Below are 23929 nucleotides of genomic sequence, written 5' to 3' on the forward strand. Positions count from 1 at the left end.
GAGAGAGAGAGAGAGAGAGAGAGAGAGAAGAGAGAGGGAGAGAAAATGCAAGCAGGAGAGAGGGGCAACAGAGAGAGAGGAAGAATACTAAGCAGGCTCCATGCTCAGTGTGGAGCCCAGCATGGGGCTCGATCCCATGACCCTGGGATCATGACTTGAACAGAAATGAAGAGTTGGACACTCAACTGACTGAGCCACCCAGGTGCCCCAAGATGTTTCTCTTGATGGTAACAGATTATGCAGAAATTAGAGGAACAACTGTGTTTAGACGGGATTTGTTTGTGTTCTTAGCTTTGGGGAGATGGAAGCATATTTAAAGATCCAGAGGGAGGAGCCTCAGCCACTACCCACACCCCACCCCCAGAGAAACAGGAAGAAAAAAAAAAAAAGGAAGAAAGTATTGTGTAGGAAAATAAGTATAAATGACATTTGGAGTTCTAAAGATACAGAAGGGATGTAACTATAAAGACCAGAGAAGGGCCCTTGCACCCAGATGATGAAAAGAGGCCCCAGGGGAAAGTAAATGCCAAGAGGACTGTTTTCCTATCCTAGAAGTTGACAGCCTACAGACCAGCCTAAACAGAGTTGAAGATACAGGTAACTTTCCACTTTAAAATAAGGCCAGAGAACATGAAGTCAGGGCACAGTCCCAAACAGGACGGCCCTCCAAAATATAGCTGACACTCAAGGACCACCAAAGCAGGCAGAGGACAGGACCCTTCTTCTTCTTTTTTTTTTTTTTTAGATTTTTATTTTTAAGTAATCTCTACACCCAACGTGGGGCCCAAACTCACAACCCCAAGATCAAGAGTCTCATGCCCCATGCTCTGAATAAGAGCCTTCTTAACTACCACCACCATATGATTAGAATGGCATTTATTACAATGGCATTGATAAATCACTGTTGCATCCTATCCGTTACCAACTAAAAATCCTACAACAGAAACCCAGACTAGGAAAAGTAGTATTAATCACTATGTAGTGAAACACAGTAAGATCCACATCCAAGCGACTATAATGCCAGGAGTTCAGAAGGAAAAACAGAGAAGATTTACTTTTCTTGGAAGAAATGCATCTTCTTTCGGATCCCGACATATTGTGGGATGTGCCTACGGTGTACTTTATAGTTTGCCAGATAGCACATGGCCTGGGTCATATCCAAACAACGAGAGCTCATTGTTTGGGACAATTTATTAAAGAAGAAAACACCTTTCTCTTGGTTATTTCCAAATGCATCAGTTTTCCTGAGGACGTGACATCTTTCCTCAATGTGAATAAAACATATGTTATACCATTTTGTGCCTCCCCGTATTTTAGCCTTTACTGATACACTTCATAAAGCTCAGCATTAAAATAAGCATATATATAAGGTGGTAATAAAATACTTTATAATGGGACACTTCATAACTTGAAATACAAGTAAAATATTATTAAGAATATGGGTTTAAAAAGAAAGGACAAAAATAAATGTAGCAGATAAATTCACAAAGATTTGTTAGCACATCTACTTGGCTTGTTTTTATTCTGCTATGCCACAATATTGATGCAAAAAAAAAAAAAAGAGAGAGAGAAAGACATCTAATAACTTTTTCAGGTTTTTAATGCACTTTGGTAGCTTTAGGAGCTAGGAATATAGTATCCACAAATAACTCCTTGGAGCTACATACACTTCTATAAAATCCTGTGTGAATCTGAAAAGAAAACAGAAGACAAAGATGGGGAGGCTATCCTCAATAAAGATGGGATAACATAAAATAATACTTAATGCTGTTTAAAAGGACTAATCTTAAAGATTCAGGGTTACAGACTATCTACTGTTAAAATAATTAAAAAGGGATGACAAAGAAAAGTGAAGGAGAATTTCTTGGTAGCTGCCTTTCTACATTAGGGAGAGAGAAGTTAGCAGCCTAGATTCAAGTAAAGGGCAAGCTACACAAATGAAGACACTTCTTTCCACCTTCCCTTCTCAGTATCTTCTCACTGCTACTCTCTGGAGCCCCACTCCCATCTTGGGTAGCCACGGTCGCCTGAAGAGCCATATTCTCTCAGTGCTTACGGAAATCCAAGAGGGGGACAATTAAGAAGACCAGTATGGTTCCATTCACAACTGAAGAACAAGGGAGAACAAGATATCCAGCCGGGGGTTAGAAGGAGACAACAGAATCTGGAACTGAAAGCACTTTAGAATTCAACTCCTTCAACTCTGATCTGACTTCCCCAAGGTCACATGGCCCCTAGGGGGCAAGGACAATATCAGAACCCAGGTGTCCTCACTCAGCACAGCACTCTGTCCACTTCCCACTGCCTCCTCATCCCAGAAGTCAATTAGAAACTACAGAAAATTTAATTACCAAGCTAATCTCATTGCCCCCTAAACCAAATCTCTCTTTTTTTCTATCTTTTCATTATAGAAATTTCCAATATCTCCAAGTAGAGAGGTGAGAATAATAAACCCCATGTTACCCATTGCTGAGCTTAAACAATTACCACCTTGTGGTCAGTCTTCTTTCATCTATACTCACCCCACCTCCAGGATTATTTTGACATGAATCCCAGATACAGTATCATTATATCTTTTTAAACATTAAGTGCTCAAAGAAGTTATATAGCTGCAAATGCATCAGAGACAATTTTGTTAGGAATGTCCCAATTCCATACCCTTGTGCTGACGTATTTTCTTTCTTTTTTTAAAGATTTTAAGTAATCTCTACACCCAATATGGGACTCAAACGCACAACCCTGACATCAAGAGTTGCATACTCTAACGACTGAGCCAGCCAAGGGCCCCTGAGGTATTTTCTATTTTATTTCATTGCCCTAGAACTAAAGGCCAACTCTCATGTCAGCACAGACCAGTAAGATATGCTCTATGACCCTGCACATACAATGACAATATTAACCTTGGGGCAATGAGGAATTCTGATGAAGGGACTGTATTAGACAACAAGCACAGAGAAAGTTGAACTTCTATCATGAGATAAATGGCTTTCTACCTTAAAGATAATCCCACTGATACTGGACACCTGTTTAAGTTAGGCTTAATTCTGGCCCGAGATCTAAAGCCCATCTCTTCCATGAGTCCACATGAAGCTTTAACACGAAGGTTAAATAATGTTTAACATGAAAGGTGCTAAATAACGTAATTCTTAAAGTATAACAAATCCACAAAATAATTATAATAAATTTCACAACAGCAGTGTTATGACTCCCTTAGGAAAGAAACCATTTACTTGTCCTAAAGGCATGATGGAAATTTTAAATTTAACAATAAATACAGCAACCTTTTTCCTTCAAACAGCCATTTAGATTTTGCCCACAGAACAAATACATTCAAAAAAGACATTAAAAAGTTTTTTAAGTTAACAAACAGGATTGTACTGCTGGAACTAAGTAGATAGACAATAGTGCGTGTGTGTGCGCGTGGATACTTCAGCTACAATGTTGACAAATAACATTTCTGCTTCTAATTTTCTATTTCACCTCTCCCTTCCTCCACACTAGTTTTCTGTATGAATTTACAAGTATATATTTAAAAATAAGAATCTATTTGAAAGTCAGTGAGTGGAAAAGGAGGCAAATCAGAACTCTTAGGTTGTTTCATCTTTAAATTAACTAATTTCATTTCAAATATGGATTTTCTTTTCTGGGAGAAAAAAGCCTTATACGACACAATTGGTTATCTTTTCAAAGATTTAACAACTCATCTTTTAACAAAGTTATGATATTCATACCTGCTGAGGTTTCTCTGAATTTGTCACTGGTCTTCTTTTTCCTCCATTTCCAAGGCTTAAAGATTTTACCGATGGTGGAGAGTTTCCCCTTTCTCTTGAAGGGAGGTGTTTGGGAGCCTGCTGTTGGGCCATCTGAGTTTGCTATGGAAGCTTTGTCGAGTCCATCAACTGTATAAAGAAAAATGAAGTCAGAGAAAAGCTGTAATAAAAAGTTGAAACAACATCATGTGTTTCTTCCTGTACTTTAATAGCAAGCATGGCCACTTTAATTGGAATCTCACGTAAAGTTTATTTTGCCCCACTTCCCAGGGGCAGAACTCCCCTGATATCAGTCAGTAAATCAGTCAATCAGAAATTACAGTCCCCTCAGATAATCATTTTGGAGAAATAGAAGAGAAGCAAGAGACTTACATACTAGCTAGGGCCAAATAAAGGCCTGCAAAACACAGCTGATTTCATCTGTAGCAACTACATCGATGTTTTGTGAAGGAACAGAATATTCTAAGTAGTAAAAGCCTAGTTTGCGAGCATAATTCATTCCAGAAAGAAACATGCTTGTAATCCAAAGCACTTGTATATCAAAGCAAATTTCAAGAACCATTGGCTCAGTTGGGATCCTGTGACATCCAGTGTCACATTCTACTCGTATTGCGAGACATCGCTCGTTTTTCAAGTTAAAATTTATTAGAAATGTTTCCTTGTCTTGCAGAACATTCGCAGAGCAAGTTACTCGCAATCCAAGGTTTTATTCTATTCCTGAAATTGGATGTTCCTCCAGAGGCCAGTATGGCAGTCTCAGTAATGAATATTACAGTTATGGTGTAGTTAAAACCATAGTTTCTCCTTCACAAAATAAAACTTAGTGCCAAGAAGCTAAATTCTATTTAAAAAAAATTGTTTTAACTTTATTCATTTTTGAGAGAGAGAGAGAGACGGAGCATGAGCAGAGGAGGGGCAGAAAGAGAGAGGGAGACACAGAATCCAAAGCAGGCTCCAGGCTCCCAGCTGTCAGCACAGAGTCCAATGCGGGGCTCAAACTCACAAACTGTGAGATTATGATCTGAACTGAAGTCGGACACTTAACTGACTGAGCCACCCAGGTGCCCCTAAATTCTAATTTTTATGGTGCTAAAATTATCTTTTGCTCCTATTGCATTAAAAAAAAAAGTTTTCAGCTTCAAATAAACTGGTAATTTTCACTAACAATAAGAAATGTATGGAAAGGTGGGTATTGTGTGTGGTAGAATGTATCTTTAGTGACTTAATCATTTTATTAATCAGAAAAAAGGCCCAAAACCCTAAGTTGCCTTGCAGGAAGTTCAAAACAGAAGGAAGGCAATGATGGCTTATGTTATTCCAACCATTAAATTTTAATGACAAAAAACTGGAAGCAGCCCAGAATGGATAAATTATGGTACTGTTCATGCAATGAAATAACACTCAGCAGTAATAATAATGATAAAAACCCACTGATGCATTCATACAAAAAGATGAATTTGTCCCAAAAACATTGTGCTGAGAAAAATGCCAAACACAACAGAATACATACTGTGTGGTTCCATTTATATGAAGTTCTAAAGGAGCCAAAATGAATTTATGACAATAAAAAAAAAAAAAAGGCACAGAGCCTGCCTGAGATTCTCTCTCTCCCTCTCTCTCTCCACTCCTTCACTCTCTATGTCTCTCAAAATAAACTTAAAGTTTTTTTGTTTTTTTTTTTAAATCACTCGACATACCAGAACAAGAAAAATCTTAAACTGAATGACAAAGGCAATCAACATACACCAGCCCCTAAATCCTTATGGGCTTCTTCCAAAAATGGAATGATAAACTCCATTCTTCCCTCCTGCAATATCTATCCTAATTTCAGGTAGAAATGCAAATCCTGCAGTGACTGACTCTTTCATATGTTTCCTGACCCTACTTTACCCTGCTCATACTGGCCAAAGTGCAATAGGCAGGAAGAAATATGAAACAGACTGCTTTTGAAGCTAAGCCAGAGTGAAAATGTAAAATCCTTCTTTACTTCACTTCCTCAAAGAAGGGGTAAGCCGAGGGAGGAACTGAATGTATGGTGTTTCTTCTTTTTTTGCGATTTTATGCTGAAGGGCTTAGTTTTGAACAATTTAAATGCTGCGAAACATATAAGGGCTGACTATCACAGATATAGGAATGAGAGTCTAAATCTCAAATCTGTCTCTGTGGCTAGAGACACACATCCACTTCCCATTTTCTTTCCAGCCACATATCCAGTTCCCTGACACTCCATAAAAATTCTGCTTTTGATCCAAACCCTTGAAGAATAATCTACTTTTTCTCCTGAAAACAAAAATAAACAAAACAAAAATTACATAGTTCTCTAGGTGACAGATGGAGAGACTGAGTGAGTGAAGAATTAAAGCCTTAATGTTAAATTCATAGCTGCATAAGAAATTAACTGCTGTTATCTTTCTTTATTATGCATTTACAGTTCCAGTCTTTACCTCTACTCTGGAAAGGGCCTGGGCCAGTGCCAATGACCAGAGCAGTGCACACATATGCATATCTTTTTTTCTGACTGAATAAATTCACCTGTAATTTTGTAATTGTTGGGTTAGTAGAGCAAACCATATTTGCAATCAGGAACCATATGTCGGCACAGTTGGCCACACCGCCATTGTACTTCTCTTAAATCATGAATGTGTAGGGGATTTTCACTGCTTTTGAGTAGTATGCACATAACATAAACTCTCCTCTCCTCCCAACACCCAGAATACTGCCGGTTCCATTGAATTTTGCATTCCCATGTAGATGAGAACACATTGCTAGGCAAATCCCAGATGAAAGTCTAAATTTCCTGACTGTTTTAAAGGCTAATTTGGATCAACTTTCATGATAAGAAGAGTATCCTGTTCTTCACCAGAAGTTTCTTTTTCACACTTGAGATCAACATTTTAAAATATTTCAAAATATTTTAGATCGTTAAATATTTTAATATTGTGAAATACAGGCATTAGCTGTTCTAACATAGACATTTTAAAAGGCACAGCTAAGTCTATTTTCCTACTGAATGAGCTCACACCTAATAGGACTTCTCCACATTACCAATTGTTGAGAATTCAGAGAATACGGGCAGGTTTTATTTTTCATTTAAACAGAAATTTATCAAATAGGCAGTTAACAGTAATGTACCAATGCTCTGTTCCATGGTTGTAACAAATTTATTCAACTCACACATGAGATGAACAACAGAAGAAATTAAGTAGGGGGGTATGTGAGAACTCTCTCTCTCTGCACTATCTTTACAACTTTTCAACAAATTTAAAACTATTTTAAAGTTGTATTCATTCATTCATTCATTCATTCATTCATTTATTTACAGAGCATGCTTACAGCGGAGGGGCAGAGAGATGAGGCAGAGAATCCCAAACAGGCTCCCACTGTCAATGCAAAGCCCAACATGGGGCTCAAACCCATGAACCACGAAATCATGGCCTGAGCCGAAATCAAGAGTCAATGCCCAACTGACTGCGTCACCCAGGTGCCCCTAAAACTATTTTAAAATAAAGCATTCATTTTTTTAATTTAAAAAAAGTTAATTTATTTTTGGGAGAGACAGTGCATGTGTGCGTGCATGCATGCAAGTAACAGAGGGGCAAAGACAGAGAGGAGACAGAATTGAAACAGCCGCTAGGCTCTGATCTGTAAGCCTAGAGCTCGACATGGGGCTCAAACTCACGAGCCATGAGATCATGACTTGAGCCGAAGTTAGATGCTTAACCGACTGAGCTACCCAGGCACCCCTATTTTTAACTTTTTGAGGAATTTCCATACTGTCTCCCAGAGTGGCTGCACCAGTTTGCATTCCCACCGGCAGTGTAAGAGGGTTCCCCTTTCTCTGCATCCTTGCCAACATCTGTTGTTTCTTGAGTTGTTAATGTTAGCCATTCTGACAGGTGTGAGATGGTATCTCATTGTGGTTTTGATTTGTATTTCCCTGATGATAAGTGATGTTGAGCATCTTTTCACGTGGATGTCTTCTTTGGAAAAGTGTCTATTTGTGTTTTCTGCCCATTTCTTCATTGGATTACTTGCTTTTTGGGTGTTGAGTCTGATAAGTTCTTTATAGATTTTGGATACTAACCCTTTATCAGATATGTCATTTGCAAGTATCTTCTCCCATTCCGTGCGTTGCCTTTTCACTTTGTTGATTGTTTCCTTCACTGTGCAGAAGGTTTTTATTTTGATGAAGTCCCAGTAGTTCATTTTTGCTTTTGTTTCTCTTGCCTCTGGAGAAGTGTTGCGTAAGACGTGTCTATGGCCAAGGTCAAAGAGGATGCCGCTTGTGTTCTCCTCCAGGATTTTGGTGGTTTCTTGTCTCACATTTAGGTCTTTCATCCATTTTGAATTTACTTTTGTGTATGGTCTAAGAAAGCGGTCCAATTTCATTCTTTTACATGTAGCCATCTAGTTTTCCCGACACCATTTGTTGAAGAGACTGTCTTTTTTCCTGCTTTGTTGAAGATTAGTTGACCATATAGTTGTGAGTCCATTTCTGGGTTTTTTATTCTGTTCCACTGATCTGTGTGTCTGTTTTTATGCCATAAAGCATTCATTTTTATAAATGTGGCATTAGCTAGCATGGAGGTACATGAGGATGAGGATTTAAGAGCTGCTTAAGGGTGAGGATATCAGCTGTAGGGAGACCTTAGAGGGTACTGCCTTTTACTAACAGTAAAAATTTCTGCACAAAGGAATTTTGGAAGTTACTATGCTTTAGGATTGCCTTTCTCTTTAAAATCTCTTTTTATCAATATTTTCAATTCCTAGTATTTTATCACTAAGAGGTATTTACAGGTCATTAAATTGCTATTTCAGCACTTTTTTAGCACACAATGGACCCAAATAAGGTAATTGATACTCAACATCTTTCAAAGGGGTAGATAATGGGACTTGAAAAATGGTGTCAGGAAGTATCCACTCCCACTTACTGCGAGGCCATACAGAGAGAGATCCAAACATACCCCCAATACTCTCTCTCTCTCTCTCTCTCTTTCTCTCTCACACACACACACACACACACACACACACACACACACACACACACACCATGCTGGGATTAGAATCATGTACAGCTAACATAGAACGACAAATCTGGGAATAAAAAGTTCTTTGTTCTTTATTTTTAAACCATTAAAGCTGAACTGTTTTCAATAATAGAATTTTATTTGGGAATCAAAGTAGATTTAAAGAACTGAAACTTATTTCATGACAACCGAGGATGTATTTCTTATCCATTTTTTCCCCTGCACTCCTGGGGATGGGACAAGAGCGAACGGCACAACTCAGGAACAGAAATTCCATGGCTCATGCCGGTGTGAAAGGGCTGATGAACAGGTACCCCGCAAGAACCAGCCACTGACACGCCATGAGTTTCATCCCCTCCGCAAGCAAGAATTAGTAAGCACTAACTGATAATCAGTAATATTCACTGAGCATTTACTGCGTGCCAGGCACTGTGCTGAGTACTTCACCTGCACCTGCTCATGCTAATTCTCACAAGAGCTCTGAGACAGAGATTATTATTAGTCCCATTCTGGAGATGAGAAAGGTGAGATTCCCAGAGACTAAATATCTAGCTCAGTATTTGGCAGTGTGTCTGTGTATGATAATGAGTAAGTGTCTTCCTCACGTGACACACTTGTGTGGGTGGCGGAGCTTGGATTTTAGGCAGAGACAGCCTGCTTCACCACGGCATGGCAAGGCCTGCTTTAACTCGGGGCTATAGAACCCACCATGTAAGGTCCTGGGAGATCACAGCGAGACAGGATTTTCACCCTTATGGAGCCTGCAGGATGGTTGGGGAAGCAGGTGTGATCAGTGCTCAGCGATACCAGCAGGTGGGGAGGCAGTGTAACAAGGAAGCAGAGCCCAAATGTGGGAGCCCAGAGGGGAGCGGTAAACGCTGACTGAGGTGACAGGGGACTGTTTCACAGGGAGTAAGAGATTTGACCGGGGACCAAAAAAGATCAGTAGACATTTTGGTGGAAATCAAGGAGGGAACGGCCTGAAAGTTGACCAAATCAAGGATGGCTGACCTTTTAAAGTAAAGCCAAGAAAAACGTTCTCATTGCCATTCTGCTCTGCTCAGAATAGACCCATGATATGTCTTTATGGGAAAAAAACGAAAGCAAACTTATAAGGTCATGTCTGAACATGTGAAATGGTTAAACGTGAACATTTTTACAAAGGAACTAGAGAATTAGTGAACTTTCTGTATATCAATGTATATACCATTACTTAAAATCATAAAATAATGCAATTTTAGAGTTAGAAAAGATCTTGACTGGTGTGGGGAAAAAATTGCTTTTCATCGGCTGACAGCTTAAAAAAATAATCAACATTAAGGTAGTAATCATGGCTAAAAATAGTTTTTAAATTATTTAGCCATCATCTTTTAAAACCCATTTAGAGCAAAAAGAATAGAATGTAAACAAGAAATTATATTTAAAGAAAAAGAATAGAATGTGAAAAATGCTGCTATCAATAGAGGAAAAAGAAGGAATATTAATCCCCCTGGAGGAAGACTGCTCTCATAACTTGACCCTGTATTTGCCAATTTCCAGAAGCTATAATGTTATGTCAAGGGACCTGGGGTAAGATTAGTCATTCAAATTAATACTATGGAGCTCTTTCAAAATAATTTTTAGGTACACATACAGGCAGGAAAAGAATTTGTATAAGCAGTCACCATCCAGATCAAAGTCTAGAATCATTTCCAGACCTGAAAACCTTTCTTGTGCTTCTTGCCAGTCAATACCCATCCTCTCCCATCCCCCAAATAACCCCTGTTTTAACCCCTATTACCACCGATTGGTGTTATCTATTCTTGAACTTCAACTTAGTGGAATTATGCAGCATTACTCTTTCGTGTCTGTCCTTTTTCACTGAACTTTATGTCTGTGACATTCATCTAAATACATGAGCTATCCAAAGCAAAGCTACCTAGCCACAAAATGGAAATGTGCTATCTTAGCAAGATCCAAGACAACAGAGCCCTTGACAACGACGAGCTTTATGCAAAGCTCTTCTATGTATAAAGGATATCATTACTAATTTCTTTATGTGGAAAACGCAAATAGCACCTCCTTTCCTTTACCAGATCTGCGGGAAAGCTAATCTATCTTTTTGAGATGGACCTGAAACCGCTAAATTGGAAGATCCCCTGTGCAAGATTAAAGGTGGAGAAGCAGTGTATTTTCTGGAAATAATGACAGCTTTGTGTTTATTTTTACTCTGCATATTAGGGTATGCAGCAGTTCTGAGCTATGCAATCCACAGAAACACTTGAGTACAACAGTGTTCGTTCTGGGAACTACAGCTGTGTTTAACACAGGAGTTCTACGTTATCTTATGTATATTAAAAACCTATGTGTGAAAAAACTGAGACCTAGGAAGACTATGTGGCTTTCCAAATCATTAACTAATGGCAAAGACATAATCTAGGTCATGTGATTCCTGACCCAGGCCTTTGTCCCCACTCCGTGATCCTGTCCTCCTTGGAATATGACTGGGGAGCTGGAAGCACCTCCTGGTAGCTCTAAAAGAGCATTAAGACTCTTTTTGCAGAACAAAAAGCAAAGACAGTGCAGAATTAGAAAAGACAATAAATTTCAGTTAACGTTCTGGGTTTCAATGATCCAAATGCAATGGTTAACTAACTGTAAGTGAAGAAGAGGGTTGGGTCCCAAGTCCTGTGACCTTCGGCAGGCACCCCAGTATTTCATTGCTGAAATTAGGAGACTAAGTTACATGATCTTCTAGGCTCCTTTCCAACTTGAAAAATGCTATGATTCTCATACTGATTTGTGCTGAACGTATCGATCTTTCAGGCCACATTAAGACCAGTTCTAAGTGCTTTATGAATATTGCCTCATTAACTGTCAACGCAACCCTGTGAAGCGGGTGCTATTAGCATTCCCCCTTTATAAATAAGGAAGGTAAAGCCCAGAGAGAACCAAGTAATGTGTCCAAGGTCACAAAGCTGGTATTTGGGCTTTAAAGGAAATAGTTTGCCTCCAAGAGTATCCTTTGTACAAAATGGAACAGAGGGACATAGGTGGGAATGGAGAGCTAGTTTAAGAGAAGGCAAGACATAAACCCTAACGAACAATAACTCAGTTCTACCTCTGGCTGCTTCCCTGGACTATTCCAAAGGATGACGGCAGGTACTGTTTTGTCTCTTAAACAATCCCAATGTCTTCCCGGGTAAGTTCGTGCTGGTTGCAGACAGTGTGCTCTTCACTGATACTAACTATGGTCTTCTGATTGCCCGTAATCCTTATTTATCATAGTATTAGTTTTAGGAATTTGATATCATCAGTTTTTTAACTTGTTTTTCTAATGGAGGCAGCCATTATTTTTAAACCCCCACGGGGAAAAGCTACTAAAGACTTCCATCTGTCTGCAAGCACTGACAAAGAATTTCAGAGCTTAAACTTGTGGCCGATAGGCCTGAAGAATGAGTATGTTTGTGCAGCTGTATGACATCCTCATGCTCTGACATGCACAACATCCCCTAGACTTGCTACAGGATATTTAACAGATTAAATAATATCACTTGTATTGGGGCCCTGAAGAAACGTGATTGAGTAGAACAAGGATCACTTTGCAAATGGAAAATCACTTTTATTGTAAAATAAATGCATTTCAAGTTTCAAATACCACTGGTATCCCAATAAGCAAAGAGTACTATGAACAGATTTGATGGCTCTACTTGGGAACAGCAAGAATGCTGCTGCAGAAGTGAAAAATAAGAAAAAAGGAAGCAATCAACATTCTACCTTCCTTCCCCTACCCTAATCATCTCCTATAACTCCCGAGTCTGAGTGGGGAGCAGGTCATGGCGTGTGGAGATTATACTCTGTTTGTTAAAATGAAGAAAAGGTTGACACAGCTCCAGCGGGCAAACCACCAACCAAGAGAATTTCACTTCCTCTATGTTAAAGATAATGACCACTCGGTTTGCTGAGCATAGGCATAAGGATGAAACTTAAGGGGGGGCGCCTGGGTGGCTCAGTCGGTTGAGCTTCCGACTTCGGCTCAGGTCCTGATCTCACAGTTTGTGGGTTCGAGCCCTGCATCAGGCTCTGTGCTAACCGCTTGCTCAGAGCCTGGAGCCTGCTTCAGATTCTGTGTCTCCTTCTCTCTCTGCCCCTCCCCCACTCACGCTTTGTCTCACTCTGTTTCTCAAAAACAAATAAATGTAAAAAAAAAATTTTTTTTTTTTAAAAAGGATGAAACTTGGGGTGCCTGGGTGGCTCAGTCGGTTAGGCGTCCGACTTCAGCTCAGGTCATGATCTCATGAGTTCGGGCCCGCGTCGGGCTCTGTGCTGAACGCTCAGAGCCTGGAGCCTGTTTCGGATTCTGTGTCTCCCTCTCTCTCTGACCCTCCCCCATTCATGCTCTGTCTCTCTCTGTCTCAAAAATAAATAAACGTTAAAAAAAAAGTTTTTTTAAAGGATGAAATTTAAGGGGAGAAATTGGCAGACCTTACGTATAAGGTATAAAACCAAATCAAATGAAATTGCTTAATTATTAAGTAAGCGGCTAAATCCTGCCTGAGCAAAATTATGAAAAATTTCCCATTGTGAATGAATGTAACAGAAGTATTAATAAAATAACCCATTAAATTTGGGCCAATATCTTTAGGTTACAAAGCTGGTGAAGAAATAAGAGCCTTGAAAATCTACATATAATGTGATAACTCTGTCTATAGTCCAACAGTCTCCTAACAGTCACACCAAGTCACCAAGGCTGGTATCTGTGAAGAGAACGGTGGCCACATGCAGAATCTGGACTATCTACCCAAGGCAGAAATGAAACCTACAGGCTTATACGGTGTCAGGCAGCCTTGCTGGGAGGAGAATTTACGTCATAAAGAATCCCCAGGGCTCCCAGATTTATATCCTTGTAGTTCAGTTAAGAGGTGACTGCAACAACCAGGCATCTGAACTTGGAGAGCAGTGAAAATGAATTAGAAATGATAAATGGATCCAAGGGACATTGAGGAAAAAGAAGTGAGGAGACAGGGGAACTATCTGGAGAAGTCACGAAGAATTCTACAGCTTGAACCTCTCTGAGGTGTGGTGGAATGTCAAGAGGCGACTTGGAGAAAGACCTATGGCTTGTGTTCAGGCACCATGAACTTCAGGTGTTGGCAGGACATTCAAGGGAAGATGGCCAGCAGACAGTCAGAAATACATTATTGGCACACGAGCGGGAAGTCGATGTTGAAGTTATCTGGGGGAGTCTTCCAAACAAAAGCGGCAGTTGAGGGCCAGAGGTAAGCTCTTAGAGAATGATTACATTTAGAAGGCAGTAGGCTGTACGTAACGAAGAACCTTGGACTTCTCTTATACTGAGAAAAAGTTTAGTTTACTTGTTTTAAAATCACCAAGTGTGGGGGATACTCTGGCATGTTTATGGACCGAAGGGAAAGAGCCTAAAGGGAGAGAGTGTGGAAATCTAAGAGCGCACTGACTAGCCACGTGGGGATGGGCTTCTCCTTCATCCAGGATAAGGAGACTCCAGGTGGAGAAGGAGAGCCTGACTCTCATTTGATGAATGTGAGGAAGTGAGCTAGGAGTCAGGATGTGACAGTACCAGAGACGTGAAGAGGAACTCCACAGGATAGCACGCACTTCAAGCGAGAATACACGCACTACTGGAAGCCAGGCAGGCAGGAATGGCAGTCGGGAGTGGATCAAATGTCAATGGTGAGGGGTGAGGGAGAGCAGAACCTCCATCACAGAGTTACCACAGAAGTGTTGCCAAGGAGAGGTGGGTTTCAGACAAAAAAAAAAAAAAAAAAAAGGAGGAAGGAGAGGTCTACAAAAAGATGAGGATGTCAAAAACTCTGTGCATTGTGGAATATAGTCATCCATTCACAATTAATGTATTTAGCAACTATTACAGACAAGGTAGTGCACTGAGACTAGAATGGTGAGCAAAATGGATTGCAACTCTGCCCTCAGGAGGCCTACAGTCTATGAGATGGGCTGACATTATTCAAGTAACCATTATTCCAAAACAGAAACATGGCACACAGTGAGAGCACAGGGGATGTAAGTGGCTAGAGGGGCCCAGACTGTGGCAGGTGAGCATTAGTTCTTGGGACAGGCATGGCATGAAATACTCTCTACATTCTGTGTTAAAATTCAAGGCAAGGCCTTTTGAGGGTTATGGAGATTTAGTCTAGTTTCATAACGTTGCTTAAAAGGTAGAAAGACCCTGTCCAAATTAGGCAGGAAACCATTTAAAAGTCACTGAAAAGCGCCGGATTAACATTCCTTAGTTTGTACACCTAATTCTCTAGAGACAGAGAAAGACAGGAAGGGATTGGGGGCAGGGGGGAGGGGAGAGAATTCCATTAGCTGTTTTTTTAAAAAATAATTTTATAGTAATGATGCCTTTAGGGCTGATTTTAATTTTTTCTCCCATACAGTCACTAAGGATCTCCCACTTACAAGATGTTCTATTTTGGTTTCTTTCTTTAAAACGCCATGTGTGGCAAGCAAGCATTCTCGAGAACGAGTTGTTCTGGCGGGATGTGGGTACAACGCCGCAAGGAAAGCCTCTGAATCCAGTGAGGGCCCCATCAAGCCAACCTGCTTATTCCAAAATTCTTCTCTGATATAATTTTTATTAAGATTTGCAATGCTGGCCTGAAGGAACGTTCGATGTGTACTAGAATGATGGAAAAAAAAAAGCCCATGACCGAACTTCAGAAGTAGCTAGTTGCAATTCATCAACTTTTCCAGAAGCCATAAAAATAACTTTTAATTGTTGTTGTTCTTAAGCGAGTAGGGGAAAAAAAAAAAAAAAGATGGTCTCTTCAGGGAGCAAGTATATGAAGAAAAAGGAATAGTGCTCCCTACCAGATCATGAGTCCCATGAGGACAGACACCAAAAGAGTTTTATTCCTGGTGGGACCCCCACCCTGTACCCAAGGCCACAGAAGGTACTTACTAAATATTTACGAAATGAATAACTAAGTCATAGACAAATGTTTGTTAATAATGTACAAGGCCTGGCCTAACTAGGCTATGATTTATTTTAGCAGGTCTTTAGATTTTTCACACAGAGGAAATTGTTTCCAACAGGGCCTTCCTGCAGAGCTCCAAATATTTTGAAAGATAACATAACAAACACTAAAGTTTGAAATTGAGAAAATATCAAAGCCAGCAGGAAGGATGATTAACACTCATAAGAATGGTACAGACATTGTTGACAAATTTTTCAGGTGAACAAAGCCTTACTTGCCGCTTACTGTGTAATTTTAAAATGACAATCCATCAAAGACAAACAACTGGAAAAAAAACAGTTGGAATGATTTATACGTGAAATAATCTTTGAAGAATTTTGTATTTTTAGATAGCAGCGAGTGGCGAAAATTAATGTTTTCACGAGCTACCCCTCCACACACCCCACACTGACATTTCCTTCTTCCTTCTCTCTAAACACGTTAGGCAATTCAGATGTTTCCTCAGTCTTCACTTTCTTTCTCCTAACTGGAAGAGTCAGAAAGCCAATTTAGTTTCATGGTAAAGAAACTGGAAAGGCACCTTGTCCCACTATACTGACACTAAGTCCAAACTGCATTTGTTTTTCCATTCTTTTTGGGCATTCCATGTGAGAATTTAAATCTCTTAGAAAACATGAAACCACACAGAAAACTCTAAAGCCGTATTTTTAACCTGAGATCAAATTCTGTCAAAATATAACATTATGAAGGTTTAGCCCTGTATTGATACTTCAGATGTTTGCCTCACTAACTACATCACAAACTGATAGAGCTACAAGGCCCTTCACACAGCAGCCCAGCGTTGTGGTGGCAGAGACCTGACCACACAATGTAATGTGCTCAATGACTAGGAATCATTTTTTAAGACTGGCAAGCAGCAGCAGCAAGGTTTTGTTCCATTCTAAACAGAAAATACCACCTCTCCTATCTCACCTTTCAACCTCACCTTTCAAGGAGAATCAAATGTCTCCTGTTATACCAGTATCTTAAGGGGAGCAAACACAAATGGGGAAATGAGTGGCTCTTACCGTGCTCTGTATTAAAGCTCCCAGAGAAGCACAAAAATGTTTTCTTTTGTCTTACTCTTTAGCTTATTTGGCACCCTGGTGACATCTAGTATATGCTAAAAGAGAGGAAGGAAGGAAGGGAGGAAGGGAGGAAGGGAGGGAGGGAGGGAGGGAGGGAGGAAAAGAAAGAAAGAAAGAAAGAAAGAAAGAAAGAAAGAAAGGAAGGAAGGAAGAGACAAAGAAAATCATTTTAAGTATAAACATAGACCTGTAAGTACCATTGAGAGAAAACATGGGCCTTGGGCTCAGAAAGACTTGAATTTAATAATCTGTTCTTCCATTTCCTAGCTGGTAATCTTGGGCAAGGTCATTCAACCTTGTTCATAGTCTCTTCCTCAACCATAGAAGGGGATAATACAATTTACCATTTGGGTTGTTGCTAGGGTTAACAGAAAAAATACCCGCAAAGGGTCATACTGAGTCACCAATATTCAAGAAAGGTGAATGTCTTCCACTACTTTTTTTCCTCCTCCTACACAATCAAGTGGAAAGGGGACTCTTAAAAGGTTTTGAGGAGAATAAATCATAGAAAGTGGGTTATTTACAATTTGGAGCAACTGGGAGAGTGAAATGTCTTTGAAAGCTATTTTCCAGGTCTTCCAGAGGGCACCAGAAAAACAAAAACACCCTGTACAAAATGGACTCCTGCACAGAGCCACCTGTGTTCTCCACTGGTCTCAGGACAATTGCTGAGAGCTGCAGAGAACCAGCATGCACCCAAGGGAAACTGCCATCAGCCCACAGCAGAAGTGCCCTGAGGGGAGTCACAAAGCAAGAAGGTTGACATCACCTACAAGACTGGGAGAGAATCACTAGAACTGGATTTGGCTCTATTTCCCACCAGCTGGGAAGTTGCACAGTTTATTTTTATGCTTGTACCTGCAAAAAATAAAAAAGTAAAGTAAAAAACTAAAAACAAAAGAACCTATTTTATTCAAAAGACCTGTTGTTTACTTGGTGAATCCTTACTGAACCATGTTGAAAATTCACTTAGTGAACTGTCTACACCTAGTTGAGCTACACGTTGTTGTTGCCTTTACTTTTTTTTTTTTTTTTTTTAAGTCTGTGCTGTTTAAGAAGTGTTGCTATAGTGGCCAAACACAGGAAGTTGCGTTTTACTCCTGTTTCCAAATATGCCTAATGTCAAAATCTGAGGAGAAAAAAAAAAGTTCCGTTTCATGACTCTGTTAACCTCAGATTCTTTAGTGTTAAGGCCACCTTTAAATTCAACATAGTTCCTAAGTCCTGAAGGACTCATATTAACTGAGAATCATCATCTACTGGTCTGGCTAAGAAATCACAATCAAGGGGACCTCTGTTTATTCTGCACCATCCCCTTTTTGCGATCTAACAGGAACCTTATGCTCTTTCTTTTTGTCCCTGGGACGAGATACCCAGCAATGAAAACAACGTAGGAATGGCACTACCAACACCATAAGTCATTATTCCTTAAATCCTTATTAGTTATTTCCATTGTGTATAGTAAGCCTTCATCTTTAGACCTTAGGATACTGAGCTTTGAATCTGAAATGCCAAGCTTGAATCCCATTGAAATGTTCTCACTTGGAAGAACACCATTACTCTGTGACTTGCAAACCTTGTTAGAATGAGTGTTTGGCCTATTCTGATCTGCTAACTATGTTAAAAAACCAAAGTGACAGGATCACAACCAATGGGTGTGGAGTTTAACTGAAAATTCCTGCACATCCCAACTCCTACTCCGTCACCATTTAGATTCAGATCAGGACCCAAAAGATTATTGGATCTGGCATGCAGCTTCTTAGGAATGCCTCGTATCTCAGCCATCTCAAGGTCTAACTTACTTTTAGGAAACTCCTGCTCCAAAAGAGGCCAAAAAACTTAAACACAGTAATCTCTTAGGTGACTGGAGAGTTTTAAACCCTTTTAAGGGAGAATCTAGGTTTGTAGGATTCTGACGCACCCATCTTACTGGTGTGTTTACAGGGCTCGAGGGACCTGTTCCAAGTAAATTAAAGAATTTGGGACCTCAAGGAAGTGGGTGTGTTTTTGAAGCACTATCTTCATGTCTTGTGACAAGACGAATAAGTCCACCCAGTCTGTCCATCCCAGTGAAGACTTTCCTGTGAAATTTAGCAAGAGATAGGAAGCCATTATTGAAAGCTGGCTAGGTGCTTTGCAAAGTGTATGGGACATAATATAAATGTGTTTAGTCACATGTGAATCATCCTTGAATTACCAACCTGATTCAATGGGGCTGCTGCATTTTCTGGCAAGAATATTCTTGCTCTGGCTTTACTTTGACAGGTGTTTTAACACTATCTTTCTTTAGCATCCCTATTCATTTTATTTCTTATTTTAGCAGCTTTTTGTGAAGAAACATGTCACTCTGCGGGATATCAAACACATCTAAGATAATAAAAGCATACAGAGTAAGAAAAAAAAATCAAACACAGAAAAGAGGAATATATATATGTAGTGACATTTGGGAATAAAGCATTTCTCTAAATAGTGTGCCTCACATTCAGGGATCTCAAAGAAGATTATAAAAAACTAGTCAGGTGGTACTTATATAGTTGCTGACCACACTGGATTAGCATCTTCATAAGCATTTTTTTTTCTTAGCATTACTCAATCAATTTGGTGCTCAACTCACAAGGTAATTATTTCTTATACAAGTACGGCAGAAACACAGTGTTCACATAGACTATTTTCTAATTTTACCACTTATTCTCTTTATATTCCATGCCTTATCTCCTAAGTGGCACTGCCTAGTGACATTGATTGGCTCCCGTTGCCAAAAAACACCTTCGATGCATCCTCTTACTCAGGCCATGTCTAACCGAATATGTAGCATCGTTGACGAGCAGGAAAGAAGCTATAGTCTGTTAAGAAGTGCAATTGAAGAAACCAGAAAAAAAGACAATGGATCCAATGTGTTTATGGGCCACTGTGAATGGATCTCAGTTTGTAAACTTGTTTGAAGGATAATTGCAATGGCTGAATTTTGTCCCCCAAAATTCAAATATTGAAGTCTTCGTTCCAAGTACCTCAGAATGTGACTGTATTTGGATAGAAGGTCTTTAAAAATGAGGTCATATGTGTGGACCCTAATCCAATTACCGGTGTCCTTGTAAGACAGTAAGACTGGATAGATGTGTGGGTTCACAGACCATATGGGGATACTGGGAGAAAGTGGCAAGGAGAGAGACCTTAGAAGAATCCAAACCTTGACCTTGGACTTCTAAGTGCTAAGTGAGTTCTTAGACTCCAGAACTGTGAGAAAATGAAATTCTGTTGTTGAAGCCAACCCAGTCTGTAGTAATTTGTTATGGTAGCCATAGCTAACTAATACAGACTTTTCCTCTTATCTGTTACGGAGTCTATTCGTACACTGAAGGTAGAGTGAAAATGTCACACAGCTTTCAACCCCATCTCTACCCCACCCCACCTAACAGAGGGGAAAAGAAAAGTTCTTTAAAGGCTTCTGCTAGGATCATTTTATAATGGCCTTATTAATTAAAACACCATCATTTGAAAAATGAGGTGTCCATGTGTTGTGACATTCCATGGACTGATGACTAAAGGGGACTCGGGTTTTTTTTAAGTGTGCAGTTCTAGATCCTTCTTAAAAATCTCCAGTTTGATTTTATTCTTTTCATGTTTTCTTTAAAAAACTGGCAGCCAAGTACTTTCCAAGCGACAGAACACTAGTTGCGCACATATGTATATAATTCCATTTTAGTAGACTTGAGGAAAATGAAACACTGCTCTGTTAGGCACACAGAACATTCAACATGAGCTCAGCTAACTCGTTCTGGCTTATTCCAACTTTCCATCCTCAGCTGTCTCCTCCAGCCTGGCAGGTCAGCACAAGTTAACTTCACAGATGTAGAAGAAATTTTGAAAAACACAGAATCCCTTTAAATAGATGGAATCGGCAATTGCGATCCTGAATCATCCTGTCACGTTGCCCTTCTCAGTCCTGTGGGCTACCCAGCTGTGTGGTCAGAAACATTTTTATTCTGGAAGGAAGGTCCAGGGCAATGCTCAGCAGGCCCTCCTCAGAACACCTTGGGCAAACAGTGGCCTTTCCCGGGGGAGGCTCAGAAACCCTTCAGAAAGAGCCTGTAAGAGACCCCAATTAAGACTGGAATTTACTTCACACTGGGCAATGTACTGCAAAATAGGCACATCGTTGAAAGGAAAAAGACCCCTGAAATAAAAACAGGCAAAAATAAAGAGTCAAACGTTTCCAAAAGGAACATATGAAAAGAATTTCTAAATAAACGATTGCTTCCTTTTGAAGTTTTCAGGATTTGCTGCCCACATTTCTAAAAGAGAAAAGGTCTCGGCCTCCTTTTTAGAAAATATATTTGACTAAAATCTTTCTTACAGTCCATCCCACGCATTATTAAACACCTGTTCTAATCCAGCCCCTGCTCTGTCGCTTTGGTTCCTCCTTAATTAGCACACAGCCACCTCCAATGAAGTTTACAGGTGTCTTCCTAAAAAGGCAACTGACTCAAAATTCTGGGTCCTTTCCTTAAACAGCAATTGTCATTCTACAGATAGCTTCTTTCCTTTTGAATGTAACTGTATTTACCTCAAACCCAACTCGTGCAGGAAATGAATTATTTTGCAGTTTGTAATATTAGCAAAATGTATGTAAGAGCAAAAAAACTTCTGGCAACGCGATTTTGCCAAAATTGTCCTTGACAATGGGAATATTTGCTCAGGAATAGGACATATTAATGACCAAATTCATCAAGGCATTGGGTACAGAACATCAGTGTGTTTGAACTGGACATTTTGTAACCTCTACTTCACGTCAAGAGAAGTCACACATTGTTAATGAAGAGAAAGCCTTCATCTGAAGCCACTTTTTAAGACACTGCTAACCTCCAGAGGATGTTTCTCACATTAAGAGCCTTCTGGAATACTTGCTAAAGATGCAGATTCTGAGACCCCACTCCAAGATGGATTTTGCTATTCTAGAATATGTTGCTCAGAAGAGAGTATTTTTCCCAAGCATACTAAGTGATTCTCACAATCAGGCAAGTCTGTGAAATATCATTATTACCTCAGTAAACATATTTTTAAATTAGTCCATTCAGCTATAAAACGTTAAACTTTCATAAAATATTTTTTTAGACTATAATAACACGTCAAAGTTGAGTTCTCGTGTGACAATTGTTCAAGAAAGTCTTTTGCAATTAATTCAAAACTTTTTGCTGAAGAGAAAAAAATTAATCTACATAAAGAGAAAATGTTAATGGTGATTAATTATAAGTGGCAGTGGATATTTTTACATATTACAGTAAGTTTGCCTCGCTGCCTTACGACCCAGCCAAGCTACTGAGCAAGTAGAAAGACAAAATCAAGATGCCTTCTTATATAGTAGGTCTCAAAAAAACCATGCCCCATGAGCTTTTCTCAAGAAGCTACCTGTGTGCTCTGTCTAAATAAGGAAACAGACCCAGAAAAAAACAGACGTTGATCTAGGAATCTAAACGTCCAACACCAGACGTAAGTGGAAAGACTCCCCAGCCTGATGTGAAGAGAGATCCAGGGAAATAGGCAGCAAGCTTAGAGGAAGCCACAGTCCAATTTGGTTACAGTTCTTCAAGATGAACTTGACAGAATAACAAAAGTGTTTGAACATGCCGAGAAGAGATTTACATAACTGGGGGAAGATTTAGGGATGAGTATGCAGGACCCTTAGCAAGCAAACAAAAATACCAGTAAGGAAAGCAAAAGCCATGCAGGAAAGAAAAAGTAATCATGGTTTACCACAGGCTTAGCTATCATCAACTTTTTACACAGTTACACAGAATACTGTTCTAATCAAAAGTACAGTGGAAGAACGCTGGGGAGATGAGAACAGTAGAGAAATGTGTGATGGAGGGGGGTGGGTTGGCAGGGGTCAGAGAAAGGGTGAAAAACGAAGCTGTATCTTCAATTTCCAAACTGTGACTTCAGTGACAATGTGTCAAACGGAACAATCGATAATTAACAAGTAAGCGTGCTATTTAGAGACTGGAGGTAAATACTGAAGAATCAATTTAAACAACTGCACGTTTCTTGGACACTACTTAACTTTTCACTCAATGCCTATCACTCTACTAATATCCGAACTGGCCAAAAAGGGCTGTTCATTTATTCAATAGTTGTGTCAAGCATATACCTCAGAATAAGGCAGATTAGGGAACAAGATAAGGTCCCTTAGCTTCTGGAGCCTAGGTTCTAGTGAAGGAGGTACTGAAAAAGAAACATGTAAAGAAGCAGGATAGGGGCACCTGGGTGGCTCAGTTGGCTAAGAATCTGACTCTTGATTTCGGCTCAGGTCATGATCTCATGGTTCCTGAGATCTAGCCCTGCATCGGGCTCCCTGCTGAATAGCTTGGAGCAGCTTGGGATACTCTCTCTCTGCCCCTCTCCACCCTCCCCCCCCCCCGCACCCACCATTCTGGCTTGCACACAGGGCATACTCAAAATAAACAAATAAACTTAAAAAAATATATTTAAAGAAAAAAGCAGGATTATCTGAGAGATAAAAGCAAGGAAGGAGAAAGAACTGTGGCTTGAGGAGCTAGGCAGGCTTCTCTGAAGAGGGCTGGACAAGGAAGGTCTCCATGAAGCTGGCAGCTGAAGGAGTAAGCTTTGGAAAGAGCTAGCCAGAGAGTGTCCCTTTCATCCCAGACAAAGAGGGAGCAGCAACTTCCAAGGTCACAGGTAAGAACAAGCAAGGCTTGTCTGGTGACTGGAAAAGGGAGTAAGACTGTGGCACGAGGGGGTGTGGGGGGAGGGGCAGGGGCCAAGGATCAGAGAGGATCCTGCGGCCTTGTGGGCCAGAGTAAGAAATCTGGATTTCATTCTAAGGGCAATGGGAAGACGCAGGAAGGCAGTGAGTAAGGAAGTGATGTGATTTATGTTTTAAAACATTACTTTGGCTGCTGTGTGGAACATGAATTGCAGAAGGCTGAGAACAGAAGCAGGAGACCAGCTCCAGCTCACTACGGTTGTGCAATGACTGTGGTCAGGGCCTGGAAGGTGGCAGTAGAGATAGAAGTGGGTGGACTAGAGAG

General features: G+C 40.1%; 1 protein-coding gene across 7 annotated transcripts in view; it reads right to left on the reverse strand.

Annotated features, from left to right (window-relative positions):
• Positions 1–23929, reverse strand: part of PHACTR2 (phosphatase and actin regulator 2) — a 194521-nt gene that overhangs the window by 96047 nt on the left and 74545 nt on the right. For all 7 annotated transcript variants that reach the window (XM_040448987.1, XM_040448983.1, XM_040448982.1 and 4 more), the window contains exon 2: positions 3732–3899. In XM_040448987.1, coding sequence (XP_040304921.1) covers positions 3732–3899 — 168 coding nt within the window. The remainder of the gene's footprint in view (positions 1–3731; positions 3900–23929) is intronic.

Source organism: Herpailurus yagouaroundi, unplaced genomic scaffold, assembly GCF_014898765.1.
Source record: "Herpailurus yagouaroundi ecotype Mexico unplaced genomic scaffold, PumYag 198, whole genome shotgun sequence".
NCBI lineage: Eukaryota > Metazoa > Chordata > Mammalia > Carnivora > Felidae > Herpailurus > Herpailurus yagouaroundi.